Source organism: Mirounga angustirostris, unplaced genomic scaffold (genome assembly GCF_029215605.1).
Source record: "Mirounga angustirostris isolate CCGP_5_RB_7025 unplaced genomic scaffold, mMirAng1.0.hap1 SCAF_12, whole genome shotgun sequence".
NCBI lineage: Eukaryota > Metazoa > Chordata > Mammalia > Carnivora > Phocidae > Mirounga > Mirounga angustirostris.
In genome coordinates, this window is record NW_026991720.1 from 95,924,930 (window position 1) to 95,943,728 (window position 18,799).

The 18,799-nt window shown below is 41.7% G+C and overlaps 1 protein-coding gene across 1 annotated transcript in view; it reads left to right on the forward strand.

The window, feature by feature from the left end:
- HECW1 (HECT, C2 and WW domain containing E3 ubiquitin protein ligase 1) overlaps positions 1 to 18,799 on the forward strand; it is a 434,070-nt gene that overhangs the window by 372,302 nt on the left and 42,969 nt on the right. Inside the window, exons 18-23 of the mRNA XM_045864939.2 lie at positions 726 to 822; positions 7,298 to 7,381; positions 7,830 to 7,939; positions 13,661 to 13,781; positions 14,536 to 14,649; positions 15,488 to 15,640. Of these exons, the coding sequence (XP_045720895.1) occupies positions 726 to 822; positions 7,298 to 7,381; positions 7,830 to 7,939; positions 13,661 to 13,781; positions 14,536 to 14,649; positions 15,488 to 15,640 (679 nt within the window). The remainder of the gene's footprint in view (positions 1 to 725; positions 823 to 7,297; positions 7,382 to 7,829; positions 7,940 to 13,660; positions 13,782 to 14,535; positions 14,650 to 15,487; positions 15,641 to 18,799) is intronic.

An 18,799-nucleotide genomic window follows, 5' to 3' on the forward strand; every position in this document is an offset into this window, starting at 1 on the left:
TTCTTCTCTGCTCTCTTCCAGACCCTCATCCCCTTCTTCTTTATTCCATTCAGTGATTTGTTAGCCGAGTCCAGGAGAGCATAGTTTAAGTGAAGTGATGGATCTTGTTGCTACTAGATGCAGTTTTAAATTTAGAACTTCTTTCCCAGGTGTGCATGGGGATAAGTCAGCATAGTCTTCATTCCTAACCTCAGTTACCTCCTGAGGTACATGCCACTCGTATCAAAGGAAGTGAGGTGAGAAAGCCCAGATGGATGTGGATACTTCCATTATCACTACTGGGCAATCAACCTTGGCCAAGGTTGTAAGGGTCAAGTGCTCAGAAAAGGATTTCTTTGAACTCATAAAGAATTTTTTGCCATAAATCTATTGCAAAATGACCAAGAGAAGTCAGAAGGAAGAGAGTACAACTCCCCTCATGGAAGAGCTATTTTATTCTCCTTCACCTGTTCACACAGGGATGAGTTAACACCCAGTTAAGTTCCTGGAATATTAAAGATAATTAACTTAGATCTGGTTCACTTTGGGTTTGGTCTTTTAAAAATGATAATGCTATTATGTCACAGGAAAAAAACCCTCAAGAGCTTACATTTTTTTGATGAGTATGCTACCTGCCCTTCAAACTCCTGTGTTAATCCTGGTATCAAGCAGCCATTTTCCAACCACTATAGAAATTATCTCTGGGCCGAAGACTCAACCACAACTTGCACTTTTGTCTGTTTCAGCATATAATGACAAGATTGTGGCATTTCTTCGCCAACCAAACATTTTTGAAATGCTGCAAGAGCGTCAGCCAAGCCTGGCGAGAAACCACGCACTCAGGTAGGGGTTTGTCCCTCACCCTCGAGCTCTAGGTCTCCCCAGCTGGGCTTCCAGGTGGGACAGTACCTCTGTGGAGAGAGAGCAGAAGCTTATGATGTGTTTTGTTTGTGGATTTAATTATGTCCTGAATACTTCAAATGAAGGATCTCTGAAGTGTCACAATCAGAGATAGCCCTGTTGCCAGGTTATATATTATTCATACGATGTTAATATGATTTCCTTTGATTCGGAGGGAAGCACAGAAAAAGTAAAATATCTTTCATCAAAAAATTACTTATGTAAAGCACCATATAAATTTTTTATTCAAGAATAGTTAACATTAATTAATGTTATATTAGTTTCAGGTGTACAATATAGTGATTCAATAATTCTATGCATTACTCAGTGCTCATCATGATCAGTGTACTGTTAATTCCCTTCACCTATTTCACCCATTCCCTCACCCACCTCCCCTCTTGTAACCATCAGTTTGCTATTGTTAAGGGTCTGTTTTTTTGTTTGTCTCTTTTTTTTCCTTGCTTGTTTGTTTTGTTTCTTAAATTCTACATATAAGTGAGATCATATGGTATTTGTCTTTCTCTGACTGACCTATTTCACATAGCATTATACCCTTTAGATCCATCCATGTTGTTGCAAATGGCAAGATTTTATTCTTTTTTATTTGTGAGTAATATTCCATTGCATATATATATATATATATATATATATACCACATCTTCTTTATCCATTCATCTATGGATGGATACTTAGATTGTTTCCATATCTTGGTTGTTATATATATGCTACAGTAAATACAAGGGTGCATATATCTTTTTGAATTAGTGTTTTCATTTTCTTTGGGTGAATACCCACTAGTGGAATTATTAGATCATGTAGTAATTGTATTTTTAATTTTTTTAGGAACCTCCATACTGTTTTCCACAGTAGCTGCACCAGCTTGAATTTCCACCAACACTGCTTGTGGGTTCCTTTTTCTCCACATCCTTGCCAACATTTGTTGTTTCTTGTGTTTTTGATTTTAGCCATTCTGACAGGTGTGAGGTGATACCTCATTGTGGTTTTGATTTGCATTTCCCTGATGATGAGTGATGTTGAGCATCTTCGCATGTGTCTGTTGGCCATCTGTATGTCTTCTTTAGAAAAATATCTATTCATGTCCCCTGCCCATTTTTAATTGGATTATTTAGGGGGGTTTTGGTGTTGAGTTGTATAAGTTCTTTAAATATTTTGGATATTAACCCCTTATTGGATATATCATTTGCAAATATCTTCTCCCATTCACTAGATTGTCTTTTGTTGATGGTTTCCTTCACTGTGCAAAGGCTTTTTATTTTGGTGTAGTCCCAATAGTTTATTTTTGCTTTTGTTTCCCTTGCCAAAGGAGACATATCTATAAAGATGTTTCTACAGCCAATGCCAAAGCAATTACTGCCTATGTTCTCTTCTAGGAATTTTATGGTTTTAGGTCTCACATTTAGGTCTTTAATCCATTTAAAAAATTTTTATCTTTAAAATATCATCCTTTAGTGGTAAACCAACTATTAGATGAACATATTCAAAAATAAACCAACAAGTAAACCAAAGTATCATGTGTTCTAACTACTTAAATCTTACTGTCCATTAGTGTCATTGTTGAATGAGTGTCTCTGAAACTGAATCACTTCATTTGGAAAGGATAGCCACCCAAAGTGAACTTAAATCCCACTTTCTCTCCAAGATATTCAGGTAACTCTCTGCTTCAGTTGACTACATAGCATTTTGGAAGATGGCTATACATGATGGTTAAGTGTGTCCCCTTGCAGTTTGAATTCTTGCTCCAGCTCTTAGAGACCATCGATCTGGGCATGTTATTCAGCCCATATATACCCTTGATCTCCTCAGATACAGAGTTACCATGTGGGCACTGTGGAGATGCTTTTATAGGTAGGTGTGTGAAGGATCAGGGAAGGTGGGTGGGAGTGCAGTCACTGACTACCTCTGACTCCTCATCTCCTATTTTGGTGGTCTTTTGAATCTAGCTGACAACTGTAGTACTCTGATTTGACTTCCTCAGTGAATCACCAACACCTGAAAATAGCCCCTTTGCTATTCAAATTCCTATTACTCCTGTCAGGGTAGATCATTCACTATTCTCCCCCCACACACCCACACACCCTCACTGACACCTATTTTCCCTGCTTTTTACTCTGTGTGAATTAGAATCACTGTCCTCCCCATTGCCGGATCTCCCCGCTTTCCTCTTTCTCTGTCTCCACATCCAAACACCTGCCTCCTCACTTTGTCTTCCGGCCTTTTTTTTTCTTCCCTATCATGGCCTGTGTTTGGGTGCTCAGCATTTCCCTCCTGGATTTTGTAGGGATCTCCTAGAAGATGTCCCCTAGATCTAGGAATTACCTTCTTATAGCACAGAATAAATCATCTTACTCCTGGCCTTCAAAAAAGCTTCCCATTGTGTGTAAAATAAAGTCAGGATTTCTAAGCACAGTTTCCATGGTCTCCGAAGTCTGGCCCTAACCTAACTCTCCATCCCATGCTAATTTTTTCCTTCTAATATCTTCCACCTCCACCAGTCTTTGTCCTCTCCTACTTCTTCCCTCTCGGGAATGGCTTTTCTCTTAAGGACCTCTCAACTCATTTTAAAGGCTCAAACCAAATGCAAAGATTCACTGACCTAGCCATACTTCAGTGCTTCTTTTGCCTTGCTTGATAGCATTCCTTTTTTGTCCTTCTAGTATATCTTTCCATTATCTCTTGAATGCTGTCTGTACTGATCTCTCCCTACAATATGTAAGTTCCTTAGAGCAGGACCTTCTGGTCTTTGCCTTTGTATCACTCTCCCCCTCTGAACTTAGTCCTCTACTTTGAAGATAAGAAACACTAATTACCTTTAGAGTGAATGAAAGATCTTTAGCATGAACAGATGAGACTTAGCATGAGTGATTGTCATTTCCACTTCTGTTCAACTCTGCCCATTCTATTACTGTGGCGCAGAAGGCAGTGCCATACTCAGTCATATGGATCATTTATTTGTGTGCTACTCTCTGACTCACAGTATATCATAATTTAAGGGAATTTCCAAAGGATTTTCAGAGGAGTTGTACTATCTGAAAACTCTTGAACATTTTTTATGTTATGATTCTATTACTAAGTAATGAGTTCACAGCTAATCTTTTGGAGGAATTTAAACTCACCAAAGGCACTAGAGTCTCATTTAAGTCATTTTAAAAGTGAAAAATGTAATCCCATGGGTAAAAGAGCGAAAGTAAACTATTTTCAGCGCTATTGCATAGTATCACATTATAACAAAATTCAAGAAACTTTCAAGGCTTTGTTGCAGTGCAGAATTATACAATTACAATTTTCCAGATATGGGGGAATTTGGAATTAAGGCATCTTGGGATTGGAAAAATCTTGGCAATTATTTAGTATAGAAACTAATAGCTTCTTCTTTAAGATTATGGATTCCTTTAAGGACCTGTAGGCCCAGGATGAGAACCCAAATATCTCATCAAAAGCAGAAGGCCCACAGTAACTAAGAGGCTATGGAATTAAAAAGGGAGAACAACAAGAGGAAGAAATTGCTCTTCAGGGAGTCGGGCTTACAGGAACCAGGAAGCCAGGCCCTACTGCTATAACTGGGCCTGTGCTTGCCCCTGGGTGTGACGTGAGGGTGAGTCAGCTCCATTTTAAAGGTCCAAAGGTTGAAAAGAACACCTTCTTTCTCCATGATACTGTTCAGAGGAAGAAATTACTCTTTCCTCCGTGGTCTCCAAGTGGGGCTGTGACCCCTGTTCCACCATCGCTACTCTCAGGGAGCCATGGATTCACTATATTGGGTCCACAAAGCCAGTTTCTGGGTCAGAGGGCGGAGGGTGAGTCCTCAGAAAACTGTTCAGCAGACAACAGTGAATCATAAGGAAGTCACGTGTGGAAAGGGAAGGTGGAGGCAGAAAATCCAGAGGCTAATGACATTTGTTCACTTTAAGGGTCATGGTAGCAGTTCTCATTCATTCATTCTTCCTTCAGCTGGTGCTTTTATTGTTCCAGGATTCTGAATCAGAATTGCAGCAGAACTGTGTAGGCAGTAGCAAAGCAAAACAGACATTGGCCCTACTTTGCATGGTATTTGCCATCTACTGAGGAAGGCAGATGATAGACAAGTTTGACTTTTTTTTTTTTAAGCCATATATAGCTATAGAATGTGTTAAAGGCCACAAAGGACAAGATCAGAATTCAGTGACAGTGATAAAAGAACGTCAAGGATTTCATTTGGATATCAAGTTTTGAGGTCTTGGAGACCACAAAAGGAGATGTCAAGATGTCAAGAAGGCAGGTGGCTCTACTGAACTGAGCCCTGGGGAGAGTTTTATACTGGAGTTTTCCTGGTGGGCAAGGGTATGTGTAGGAGAGGCATCTGGCATTCTAGCCTTTAGAGATCTTTCCCAGTTCCAGTACCTTTGGGATTGAGTCCTGGGGGCATCTGGAGGCCCCCAGACCACTGGGTCTGCATGAAATTTTCATACACATGACAGAAAGTGCAACGTCCTGTGGAGAGCCACTGAAAGTCTCAGAAAACTGTGCTTGGCTTTCTGATACATGGATGTGGTTCATGTAGGTGGTGGGATAATAGAACCACGGCAGGGCAGTGCCACTTTCTGTGGGCACTTTCCTGCCCTAGTAGAGTTGACCCCCTTTGGACTTCATTTCCTCGGGGACACTGGGAACAAAGGGCAATCCCTAGAATGTTCTCCCTGTTTTTCCTCCAGACAAGGAGACCAGGGGCTTACCCACATATAGGTCCCTTGGGGCAATAGGATGATCTGCCCCAGGGGCACTGTCACTGGGAGAACATAAATTTGAGAGTCCTTTGTGGGGCTGAGTCAGTAAAGCAGGGGAGCAGATCCACAAAAGTCTTCCAAATAAGAGGTCTGTGAGGTGGTATCAGGATTTAGAGGCCAAAGCTCAGGAACATGGAATTGAGAACATAGGGACATGAAGGGAGAAACAGGTGGTGGAGGAGGCATGGTGCTTGCACTCTTGGCTGGGCTTCCACATCCTCCCTGCAAAATGATGTGTGGACGGTTCTGCTCCATTTTTCAAACCCCCAGTCAGAGAAGACACTATGAGCACCCCCAGGTTTTGGCAATAGTCTTTACCGCAATGATACGCTACCCATACTGAGAGGTTGGGTCACAATGCATTTCTCTGTTTAATCTTATTTTGTGTATCTTTGTAGAGGCCAAAAAGTTTCCCTTTTAAAAAATACACACCCCAAAAGGTCAAGTTTATTTTATTGTTGCCTGAAAATATGCAAGTAATGATGAAGATTTGGGTTCACATTATTATAATCAGAGAGAGGAAAAATTTGTATCTGCAGTATTTTTATAAATAGATTTTTTTAAAAGTCGTACATTGGATGAAACTGAGTATAGGGTATACTGGATGGCTCTGTATTAATTTCCTACAACTACATGTGATTCTAAAACCATCTCATAATAGGGGAGCCTGGGTGACTCAGTCATTAAGCGACTGCCTTCAGATCATGACTTCGGCTCAGGTCATGATCCTGGGGTCCTGGGATGGAGCCCCACATTGGGCTCCCTGCTCAGCAGGAAGCCTGCTTCTCCCTCTCCCATTCCCCCTGCCTGTGTTCCCGCTCTCGCTGTATCTCTCTCTGTCAAATAAATAAATAAAATCTTTAAAAATAACAATAAAAATATAAAATGGTCTCAAAATAAAAATTTTAACAAAAAAAGAAAGAGTTAAATATTAAAAAATATTAAGTCTTCTCAGATTTCTGTGGCATCTCTTCAAGAAAGGGAGGAATATTTAACTTCTTTGAAGCATGCATACAATGGAATGATTCTTGGTTGTGGCATTTATAATATCTGAATGTCAGAAAATCAAAGTACAAAGTTCATTTGATCAAAATAAATGTTATATTTCTCTCTAGATTCATTGGAATAATTTGTCAGGTTGGAGTTGGAGGTCATGAGAGAGATCAGAATGCAAATTATAATTAAACAGAGAAATTGATGCCTGTGCTCAGACTGACCTGGGAGACTCTGGTATTCTAGATGCCAGATCCTCTCTTACCCAGTGTTGCATTATACATTTTCCATCAGGCACAAGGTTTCTCAGGCTCTTTCTCCCCATGGCTCCCAAGACACCATGAGCCCACAAACAGTCCTCCGGCAGCTCTCCTTACCCAGCTTCACTCCTGACTGTCATAGCTATGGGAGGACCTACTTTTGTCGAGTTCTTCAGCTTCCATCCCTGTGTGATTCTGAGGATGGATGATCCCTTATAGAGCACCATGGGAACCTGCCACAGGAACTTAAAATGCCACAAAATTCACTGGACATTAGAACATCGCTAGTCAGCCATATTGGCAGAGAAAAAAGTGAGTCAGAAAGCGATTTATTCCCTAGCTTATCTGTTGGTAATTCTTACTTTATTTCCCACATTATTCTAGGGAGAAAATCCATTACATTCGGACTGAGGGTAATCATGGGCTTGAAAAGTTGTCCTGTGATGCAGATCTAGTCATTTTGCTGAGGTAAGGGGCTAAGCCTGAAACACTTCTTGGAAAGGCTGCTCTGGGCAGTCTTCCTCCACTACAGCTATGACTGAAACACTCACCATTTGTTTTAGAGGATTCTACTGACTACAACTAAAGTAGGGCCCCCACCCTTGGACCTGCTGTCCATTGCCTTCTTTACATTTACAACTGGGGTATCAAGAACTGTGTATAGCACTTGATGGAGACTCTATTATTTCAGGATTAATTAGGGTTTAAAATAACACTGAGAATTTGCATGCTGGCATGTGCCTATCTAAGTGAACCAAAGTGCTTTTGTTGCTTTGTGAGAACTGTAACCACTATTACCCCAATTCATGAATATTCTCTCATGGACGGAAAACTAACTTTTTTTCTCTCTTCTTCTTCCTTCTCCTCTGCTTCTTCTTCTTATTCTTCCTCCTCTTCTTTTTTTCTTACTTTGCAGTCTCTTTGAAGAAGAGATTATGTCCTACGTCCCACTGCAGGCTGCCTTCCACCCTGGGTACAGCTTCTCTCCCCGCTGTTCACCCTGTTCCTCACCTCAGAACTCCCCAGGTAACTTGAGTATCTGGCATTCTGTCTCCTATAAGTGGCCATCTGTGTTTCCACCAGATGAAGGTGGAACAAGGGCAGTAGTATATATGTCCTCTCTCCCTTCTTCCCTCTCAGTTTTCTGATTGAAAGCACGCTGCCAGAATTGGGTGTTGACAAATTGCTGCCTGTTTTTGTTATAATGCATTCTACATTTTTAAATAATTTGAATTTTTTATTACAAAAACAGTTTTTCATGACATGTGAAAACTATATGAAATTCAAATTTCAGTGTCTGTAAATAGAATTTTATCGGACCCCAGCCAAACCTGTTTATTTATGTATTTTCTATAGCAACTTTCACAGTACAACAGCAGAGATGAGTAGTAACGATGAGACCAGATGGGTGCAAAAGCTTAAAACATTTACTATCTGGCCCTTCACAGAAAAAGTCTGCTGACCCCTGCTCTAAATTGCTTTTGTATTCCAAGGTACTCTGCAGGCATTTAGAAGGGAAGAGCCCTTTCTGAAACATTCTGCCTTATGACTCAGAATGTTATTAGATACCAGTTTTAGTAACTTTTTGCTAAGGTGTAAAGGAATTGCTCGGTGATATGGTTACTAGGGACCACCATAACGTCCCCCATGAAGACGCTGAAGAGTTTTCTTACATGAGCAATTGTTCCCCTACAGTTTTCTTTGTGTATTAGGATTAATTTACTCATGATACAGAAATTCTTTATAGGTATTTTCCATTTCAAATAAGGAAATGTATACTGAACTCTTTTGTGAAAAAAGAAGATATTGCTCCCAGGTTCATCAAAATAATTAGTTTAAGTAAAATCCCTACTCTCAAATGGGATCCAGATATTGGAGAGTTTTTCCTCAGTTGTTTGGTTTACAATACCACCTTGTTCAAAGTCTTGGTGGTAAACCCAAATTTCTTTTTATAACTTTAAAAGTAAAGGGATTTAGTTTTTAAAATCTAGTAGGTAGGGGCGCCTGGGTGGCTCAGATGGTTAAACGTCTGCCTTCGGCTCAGGTCATGATCCCAGGGTCCTGGGATTGAGTGCCGCATCGGGCTCCCTGCTCGGCGGGGAGCCTGCTTCTCCCTCTGCTTCTCTCTCTCTGTCTCTCATGAATAAATAAATAAAATAAAAATCTTAAAAAAAATAAAATAAAATAAAATAAAATCTAGTAGGTAGGTAACTGGGTGATAGGCAATAAGGAGGGCATGTGATCTGATGAGCCTGGGTGTTACACACAACTAATGAATCATTGAACACTACATCAAAAACTAATGATGTACAAATCTGAAGGGGAAGAAATCAGAGAGGGAGACAAACCATGAGAGACTCTAGACTCTGGGAAACAAACTGAGGGTTGCAGAGGGGAGTAGGTTGGGGGATGGGATAGCCGGGTGATGGGTATCAAGAAGGGCGCATGATGTGATGAGCACTGGGTGTTATACTTAACTAATGAATCATTGAACACTACATCAAAAACTAACGATGGCTAACTGAACATAATAAAAAAAAAAACTAATGATGTACTATATATTGGCTAATTGAGCTTAATTTAAAAAAATGAAAGAAAGAACAAAAATAGTAAAATAAAAATCTAGTAGGTTTGTATCTCACAGCCTCTAAAGTCAGAGTCCAAGCTTGGCTTTTGAGGCCACTGGAGAAATTCACAAAAGATACAGAATTTAGCAGTGTGTTCCGTCCCTCAGAAGGGATGTCTCACTCAGCATTACTTGGTACTGCCGCAGGTCTCTAAAATGAGTATCTTAGCTTGGCTCCTCCAAGCCATGTCACTCAGAACTATCTCTTAAGAGGTAGTTTTGTTAATTGCTAAGATCTGTTTCTTTTTTTTTTTTTTAAGATTTTATTTATTTATTTGAGAGAGACAATGAGATAGAGAGAGCATGAGAGGGGGGAGGGTCAGAGAGAGAAGCAGACTCCCCGCCGAGCAGGGAGCCCGATGCGGGACTCGATCCCGGGACTCCAGGATCATGACCTGAGCCGAAGGCAGTCGCTCAACCAACTGAGCCACCCAGGCGCCCCGCTAAGATCTGTTTCGAAGTCAGTCTCTCCTCATCATCACTTCCTCCAAACCAGTGCACCAAAGGCATTATTAAGGACATACAACATAACTGAGATGCCCTGACCTGAGAAAAGGAGGATGAGGAGCTTTGCCCGAGCCAACGTCAGGACAGTCAAATGTTTCCAGTGCAAGCTTTTGGGGAGCAGAGCCTTCCATTCGGGGGCATCTATTGGCCTGCATAATGATCTGTCATTTTGTTGTAGATATTGTCCCAGCCTGATAAAGTATCTGCACTTCGGTCCAAACATTTAACAGTAGAGTATGATTTTAACATCATTACATGGGGGAGATATCATATTACAAATAGAAAAATAAGAGAGAACAAAGAGTTATTTGCTAAATGATAATTACTTGCATAACTTTTATAAAAGGAATCAACTTTCCTAATGAGTCATTACTAATCCCATGAACCCAAACAATCATCCAATTCATTTTAATTCTTAATTCTCCTAGCTCTGACCATGGGGTCCTAGATTATGTAATCCAAATATTTTGATGTTAAATTTTACAATTCCCATTTCTCTAGACCTTCATGACATTTACCTGGGTACTACAGAGATAGCAAATTACAGATATTTATGCCAAAGGACTTTGTAAAGCATAAATTACTAGAAAAATACACAGTAGTGATCATGGGCATAGTGTAGTACCAGCAGTAATAAAAGTCATATTATAAAACGTACTGCATTCTACTGGGCAGAAAATGCTGCTCTCCTACAGACTTGTATTGTTCAGCCTGTAGCCTGAAAGCTGGCATTTCACTGAGGATAGCTCTTTTCAAGTGGTGGCTGTTGGTTCCCTTACACCTCAGGTACTGGGGGGTACAAAGGTGAGGCTCGTGACCTTCATGCTTCCTTGCTTATACTACTCAGCTGTCTCTCCCCACCACCCCCAATTGCTGTCATCTACTGGCCTTTCTCTCTTTCTCAAAGACTGTGGTACCTGTCTCATAGTCTCACTCTCCTTCCCAAGTGCTTCCATCATCCTGAATGACTTCAACATACACAAGGACACCCATTCATTTCCCTGGCCTCCTGGTTTCTGGAATTTCTGGTCTGCAATGAACTTCCCCCCACCGCAACTACTTGTTCCCACAGTCATCTTCCCACCCCTGTTGTCATCCCTAAAATCACTGATTCAAGCATCTTACTCCCATCCAACATGCTTGTTCAACTACTCTCCCCATTACTGTCCTTTGTCCTCATCAGGACCTCTAGTTCATGCACGTCTCTCCTTTCCTTTCTGTTATCCAGCATAGATTCCACGGTTCATTTTTTTGGTAACATCTGTGCCAATGGCCTAAACTCCCCAGTCCTCTCCATTTTGTTTGCAGAACTCTGCCCCTAGATACACATACTATCTGCTTCCTCTACATCTATGCTCAAGCATTCTTGGGCAAATTCATCTGACAGGGCAGATTGCAAATATAAGTTAGTCATCTCTCACCTCACCTGGACCTTGAACACTCAAAAGAAAACTCTACCACGTTTCCTAGGTAAACTTCTCTACTGCTATTTATTTTCTTTCTTTCTTTTTTTTTTTTTTAGAGAGAGAGAGAGAGAGAGCACATACAAGCAGGGGGAGGGTCAGATGGAGATGGAGAGAGAGAATCTTAAGCAGGCTCCACGCCTAGCATGAAGCCTGACACAGGGCTTGATCTCACAACCCTGGGATCATGACCTGAGCCAAAATCAAGAGTCAGACACTTAACTGACTGAGCCACCCAGGTGCCCCTCCACTGCTATTTCGAATGTTTATGCTCCCCTCAAACCTCTGTGTCTCTCCTGGCAAATGATGTCCCTTCTCCCTTCACTAAGAAAACTGAAGCCATTAGGTAGACATTTTCTCAAATGCCTGCTACCAATCCTACAAGCCTACCAAGCCTACCAAGCCTACCCCTCCTTCCACTCTACGCCGGTGCATTAGAGGAGGTGTCTTCACTAAGGTCACCATGACCTCCAGACACACAGTCCAGTGGGTGATTCTCACATTTAACATGAAGCCACATTTGACATCACTGACTGCTCTCCCTCTTAAGTCACCCCTTCAGTAAGCTCCTATGACACTACAGTGTGCATTTCAACGGCTTTTTTGGCCACCGATGCAGACACATCCTTCACTTCCTACCATGCCCGAGACCCAGTCCCAGGTTTCTTCTCTTCTCTCTCTCAAACCGTGTCTCTTTCCAATTGAACATTCAAAAGCAGCACCATCGAAAGCTGAACTCGTGCTCTCCCCCACAAATTTGTTCTTCTTCCATTGTACCCCATCTCAGTGACTATCACTGCAGTCCCTTCAATTACAAAAGCCCACCTCTCCCTCATTGCCTATGTCCAGTTCATTGCCTCCTAAACACACCTCGGTTTATCCACTTCTCACCTCCACTGACACCACCCTAGTCCAATTTAGGCTTTCTAAACCCACCCCAGTCCTCTCATTTTTCTCTCCACTGCAGTAAGACTGATGTTTTCATAACTCAAGTGTCATCATGTCAGTCCTTGTGCAATGGCTTCCTATTGTGCTTAGTATTGAACAGAATTGTTTAGCAGAATGGACCTTATCCTGTTTGATCATCTACCCACCTCTCAAGCCTTGTTTTGCATCACTCTGATCCTTGTACCCTGTGCTCCAGATAAACTGGAGCACCACTTTCCGTTCTGCTGCAGTATCTTTACACATGCTGACCCTCTACCTAGATTGCTCTTCTCCCAGCTCATCTCTTGTCTTAGTTAAATGGAAGCCTTTCCCAACTAATTCGGTCCAATACATGCTTACTTATTCTTCAGATATTCCCCAGGGAAGCCTTCCCGAACTTGGCCAGAGTGTTCTGTGATACCAAAGAACTGAGTTCCTTTCCTTCCTGGGTAGCAATCATCTCAACTTGTAATTATATTCTCCTTCCTGTGAGTTTGTTGGTATCAATCTTCTTTAGAATATTAATTCAATACCTGGAATATAGTAGTTATTGAAGGGGCAAGCCATGATTCTGGCCATCTGTAAAACCTGGAGAAGAATGTCATTTTTTCCACTCCTTTTCTCATTAAAATGTGTATAAGAATAATAAAGCATTCACAAAGCATTCTAAGTGATATAAAAACTCTCTTCTATATAAAATCAACAAGTCATTATTATTATTATTATTACAAATGTTTCTTCTATGATGCAAGATAGTCTAATATAAATTCCTCAATGCTCTGGGCCCTACTGGACACCTATGTTTATTTTAGGGTCAATATAGTTAGAGAAGTATGACATACACATGTGTTAGTCTGAGTTGCCTCATTACAATCACTTATAATATAAAAACTTATGCAAGAAAAATTTAGACTAGCTTGATTTGTTGATTTAGATTGTTTAAGTACAATGAAGCCAGTAGATATGCTCACCAAGGTATTTTTAAGAGAAATACAACTTGAAGTGGACTGGAAGACATAAATGTTTATTGTCATCAGAATTCATTTTTCTCTTTATTAGATTATTTCCATTTATTATAAAAGAGACTGAAAGTAATGGCAATCAAGGGAAACTTCTTTGAGAAGAAAAATAAGAAGACATAGGAATGTATCTCTGGTTGACCCTTCTTCTAACATTGCTCCACATATCAGTGATGACCTTCAGACCATGTGCTTCTCTCTGCAGGCTTACAGAGAGCCAGTGCAAGAGCCCCTTCACCCTACCGGAGAGACTTTGAGGCCAAGCTCCGCAATTTCTACCGAAAACTGGAAGCCAAAGGATTTGGTCAGGGTCCAGGGAAAATTAAGTGAGTGCTCCAGTGCTTGGTCACTGAATTCAGATGCTAGATGTTCCTATCCTTTTCTCCCCTATACCTTTGTGATACTTTTTGGAGATTGGATTCCATGGTGTGGTAACAGTTATGTTCATAGAAAGGAGAAAGGTTTTAAAAAAAGAAGTTGGGAAGAAAGAAGAAAGGAAATTAAATTGGAAGAGAAGCAGGAAGGAAGGAAAGAGAAGAGAAAGAGAGAGATTAAAAAACAGATTTCAGACAAAGGCATATATAAAATTAATGGTAGACCTTTTCAGAAAACCAAGAATCTTGAACTAAATAAAAAAAAAAAATTGTATATTTCCTCTTACTTATTCTTGGGACAAATTTAACTCATTAGTCAAATTCATGGATTCTATAACTTTGTAACTGAGATCTAAGTGAATAGTTACATTTCTCCCCCTCTGGGTTTATTATTTTCATCCTTAAAATTTAAATCTAAACTCAGGAATCCAACTTAAGAGAGTCTTTGGAATTGATCAAAAGAATCCTAAAAGTAGTCGAATATGATGGAGTGCGTCCAATTATAAAAATGTACATGTTGTCCTTGTGCTCCCAGTGTTTTGAAAAGAGCATTAAAATAAATCCATTGCTGAGCTCATGGAATCTGCACCTCGTTGGAGAGGCCAGGGAGCGAGACCGTAAGCTCAGGCACTCACAACTCATCTAGAACACTCTCCAACATCAGAGCTCAGAGCCACTACTCACTGCCCATATGGCTTCTCCCCAGGCTCATCATTCGTCGGGACCATCTGTTGGAGGGAACCTTCAATCAGGTGATGGCCTATTCCCGGAAGGAGCTTCAGCGAAACAAGCTCTACGTCACCTTTGTTGGAGAGGAGGGGTGAGGCACCAGCAGTTTTATGCAGACACCTCATTCAATGTGGGCAGGCCAGAGTCAGCAGATCTTGGTGATTTTTCTCAAGAAAGAAGAGGGTGGCTCTTAGCCTTTGCCCCAAGGTGATTCTGATCATGTCCTTCCAGGAGGTCTTTCTCTCTCCAGGTATTGCCAGGCTTTAGAATTCATGTTCTTCAAAAGCCCAAGATTATTGGCATGTGCTAGAGTCTGAGGTTACACACTTACACCATGCCAAAAATACACTAAGCCAAAAATACAGACTTAAGCTATCGGATCTTACCTTTCTCAGGTGATGTACACTCTTGAGTCTCTGATCAAAAAGCTCCTCCTCCTAGAGTGCACATATATAACGACATAGCAAATTGTTCATAACATATCAGTGATTTTGTAAAAAAAAAAAAAAAAAACTATCTCAACAGTGGAGGACAAGCCTACCTAGGAAGGCATATCAGAAAAAACTTGGAAGTTTTTTCAATTCACACACATGTACTATCACGGAAAACTCTTTTATGCCTCTCACAGCAAGGTCCTTCTTTTTAATGAGCCAGCTGTGTGTTTTATCCAATAGGTGTCATATGATTGAATAAAGGTTAAGAAACACTGCCCTAAGAATTTATTCATGGACATCTAGTAAGAAACATCTCTAAACTGCATCCTCATTTTCTACAGCAAATTATGCTCCCACAGGGACCCACTATAAGGAACACAGGCTGTTCTCTGCTTTCCCTGCACTGACTCCGAAAGAACACCCTAGCACTTGGATAGAAACAGGCCCCTACCCCCCACATGTAACGAGCTTCCTGGACCTCTGCTTCCTTTGCAGCCTGGACTACAGTGGTCCTTCGAGAGAGTTCTTCTTCCTTTTGTCTCAGGAGCTCTTCAACCCTTACTACGGACTCTTTGAGTACTCTGCAAATGATACCTACACAGTGCAGATCAGCCCCATGTCAGCATTTGTGGAAAACCATCTTGAATGGTAAGATCTGGGAGGCTTGCTTTCTTATGCTTGAAAGTTCTGGTCTTTCTTAGTCAGAAGTCAGAGTACTGACTTGAGCAGCACTATTTCTTGTTTAGAGCAGTGGGCCAGATATTACGAGGTGTAATGAAAGCCCTAGAAGGAAGGTTCTGTTAGTTTTCACTCAGGACATGAAATAAATTACTAGAGACACTGCAAATTTACTATCAACGGCAAATGGATGTAAGATCCAGTCATTGCCTTCTGAGGAAACACTAAGGTAAATAGACATAGATGAATGTTGCAATTCTTACCAAATGTTGAAAAGTCTACTAAAATTATAAGAGTCTTTGGCGGTATTCATGGGTTTGAAATGTTTTGACTGTGGATCAGTGGCCCTAGCACTGCAGACATCAGCTTCTGCATCTTACTGTGAAGTAAGTCTGCTGAACATCCTCCTGGCTTGAAAATCCATTATCTCTTTGGTTCTCTTTTATGGAGGCATCTATTACCACTTACTGAGATGTGTAAGAAAATAACTATCAGTCCATTGTATGCCATTCTGTGTGTGAGATTCCTCAGATACGGCTATTAGAAGTCTCCAGAAAGTCGCATGGGACATCTAGGATGCAAGCTTTTTCCCGCTGTGGCACCACCACACCTGATTTGAAAATGATTCCTACTCTCACTGTAGGAGCTCCTGCTGTTAAGAGGGAAACGAGTCCCGGAAACTGCGAATGTGGGTTCTTATTTAACATTGCTCATTTATGATGTGTTGTGATGGCTGCTGGGGAAGGGAGCTCCTGGGGTGATCCCTGGCCTCCTGGCTTAGAGCCCAAATGCCCGTATTTTGGTTTAGAGCATCAGAATAACCCACCTTTGCTAAGAATTCCAGCTATTGCACATGCCCTCTCTCTCTAAAAACTCTTAGCCTTGAAGTTCTTGAGCTGAGGCAGCAGTGTATCTGCATTAAGTGTTTGGCACAAGTGAAGAACCAAAATTTGCCCATTATTTTTCCTTTTCCTGTCATTTATCAGTAAGTGGATGCTGAAGTCTATGAGGCAGAAACACAGAGGCAGGACAGGTGGAGCACGTAAGTGGCCATTAAGGGGATTTGTGGCCCCGAGGATTGAATGCCAGCTCTGACTTAGGTCACATCAGGCAGGGTTCATTCCAAAGTAGAGAGTGCTGTAGCCCCATGACACAAGAGTACGTACATACACAGATTATCCTTAATACGATCCCTCAATTGTCCCTCAGTTTGTGAGCATGACATTTAAGATGGTGTCTTAGAAGTCATGAATTACAATCAGCAATCAATGAAGAAATATTTCCATCAAATATTATGCCACATATGACTATGCTAAGGTGTTGTGTAAGGGGATGCCTTCCTTAATTTAGCCGTTATAAACCAAACACATCCTATGTGCCAGGAAGACACAAAGATGAAATGAGCAAGCTCTTTCCCCCAAGGAGTGGTGGAGTGGTAATGGGAGCAGCACATGAGTAGACCAAAAACTATGCTACAGTGTCTTAAAACCCTGTGTGTGTAAGCCTAGGATGCATATATAAGCCTGAGAATTCTATTAAGTCACAAGGAAAATGTCTCACTCCACCCAAGGTAGGGGGTGGTGTGTGGGGAGTGAAGCCAGTGGATCTTACAAAAAGAGGGGATGATTATACCCAGTCTCGGCAGAGAAGGCGAGAGAAGATATGCCCAGGAGCCAAAATGGGAATTAAGAATTGAAAGGCATGAGAGGGAATGGAGGCTTCAGCAAGCAGTGTAGACATATCAGAGCAGAGAATGACCTCAGGGTTGTGATGGGAAGTGGGGCTGGGGACAGAAGAGAGAGGCAGATGGTCATACCCTATATGGAGAATACTGTAATTGGATTTGTGGTTTTGAAGAGTAAATCTTGCCATTGCATGGAGACACATTTGAGGAGGTAAGACTGGAAAGAGTAAGACCAGCTCTAAAGCTGTTGATGAGTCAAGGGGTTCAAACTCAGGCAGAGGTGGTGTCCAAGGAAGAAAGAGACTGACTTGAGGGACATCTTGGAGGGAGCAGAGATTGAACTAGTTGGTTCACTGAAGTAATATAGAGGAGAGGGAGGGAGAGAAGCATAGTATATGTCCAGAGTTGCCTGGTTGGGTGGACTGATACTATTAGCTGTGATGGGAGTTATGTGAGGTAAACGATATTCAAAGATTTTATTTATTTATTTGCGAGAGAGAGCACATGAGCAAGAGGGAGAAATAATCTGAAGCAGACTCTACACCAAGTGCAGACCCCAGCACAGCGCTCGATCTCACCACCACGAGATCATGACCTAAGCCGAAACCAAGAGTCAGATGCTCAATGACTGAGCCACCCAGGCTCCCCTAAATGATGTTTAGAGGAAAGATGAGGAATTCACTCTTTGGCAGGTAGTTTGCAGTTTCTTCAATAAGGACAGATTGATATATTATGTAACTAAAACTATGGCCCTAGTTAGCTGGAAAGCAGCTGGGCTAGAAATTGAGATTTGGGAGATGGCAGAGTGGCTCAACTCTGAGAGAAGATGAGAGCCCTCAGAGCTTGTGCAGAAGATGAGCAGAGCCAAGGCCCACAGCAAGGTGGACAACGTGGATGTGCAAGGCATGGGCAGACTCACAGGTCCCTGAGAAAGATCAGAAGGAGCAACCAGAGAGCCGAGCTCCTGGGAGGAGCATGACCAGGCAGGAACACCCTGGTGGGGGCAGAAGATGCTCAGGAGACACCTGCTGGGGCAGGGGGAGGCCGTCTGGAGAGGTGGAGGCAGAGGGGATGTGTAGGGACCCAATGTTTTGAAGGAAACCTTGCAGCCAAGCACATTTTAGTGCAAACGTGGAGTAAGGCCACAGACAAGGGCCTAATGAGAAGCACAAGACTCACTGGACTTGTGGCTTGCTACTTGAGAGTGGCCTCAGTCACTTTCCACTGGGGAGGGTGGCTAGCCTGCTGCCCAGCCCCTGCTCTCAACCTGACTCGGTTGCCTTCTGCTCATCTCTGGCACCGAGGGACTGAAGACAGATGTGCCAATGTGTAAGTTATACTTTATTGCAGTGAGGAAGGAAACTGTCAAACAGGGATGTTGCAAGCATTAGCAGAGTTCTCTGGATGAATCCTTTATAAACGTCAAAGGCCCAGAAGTACCGACC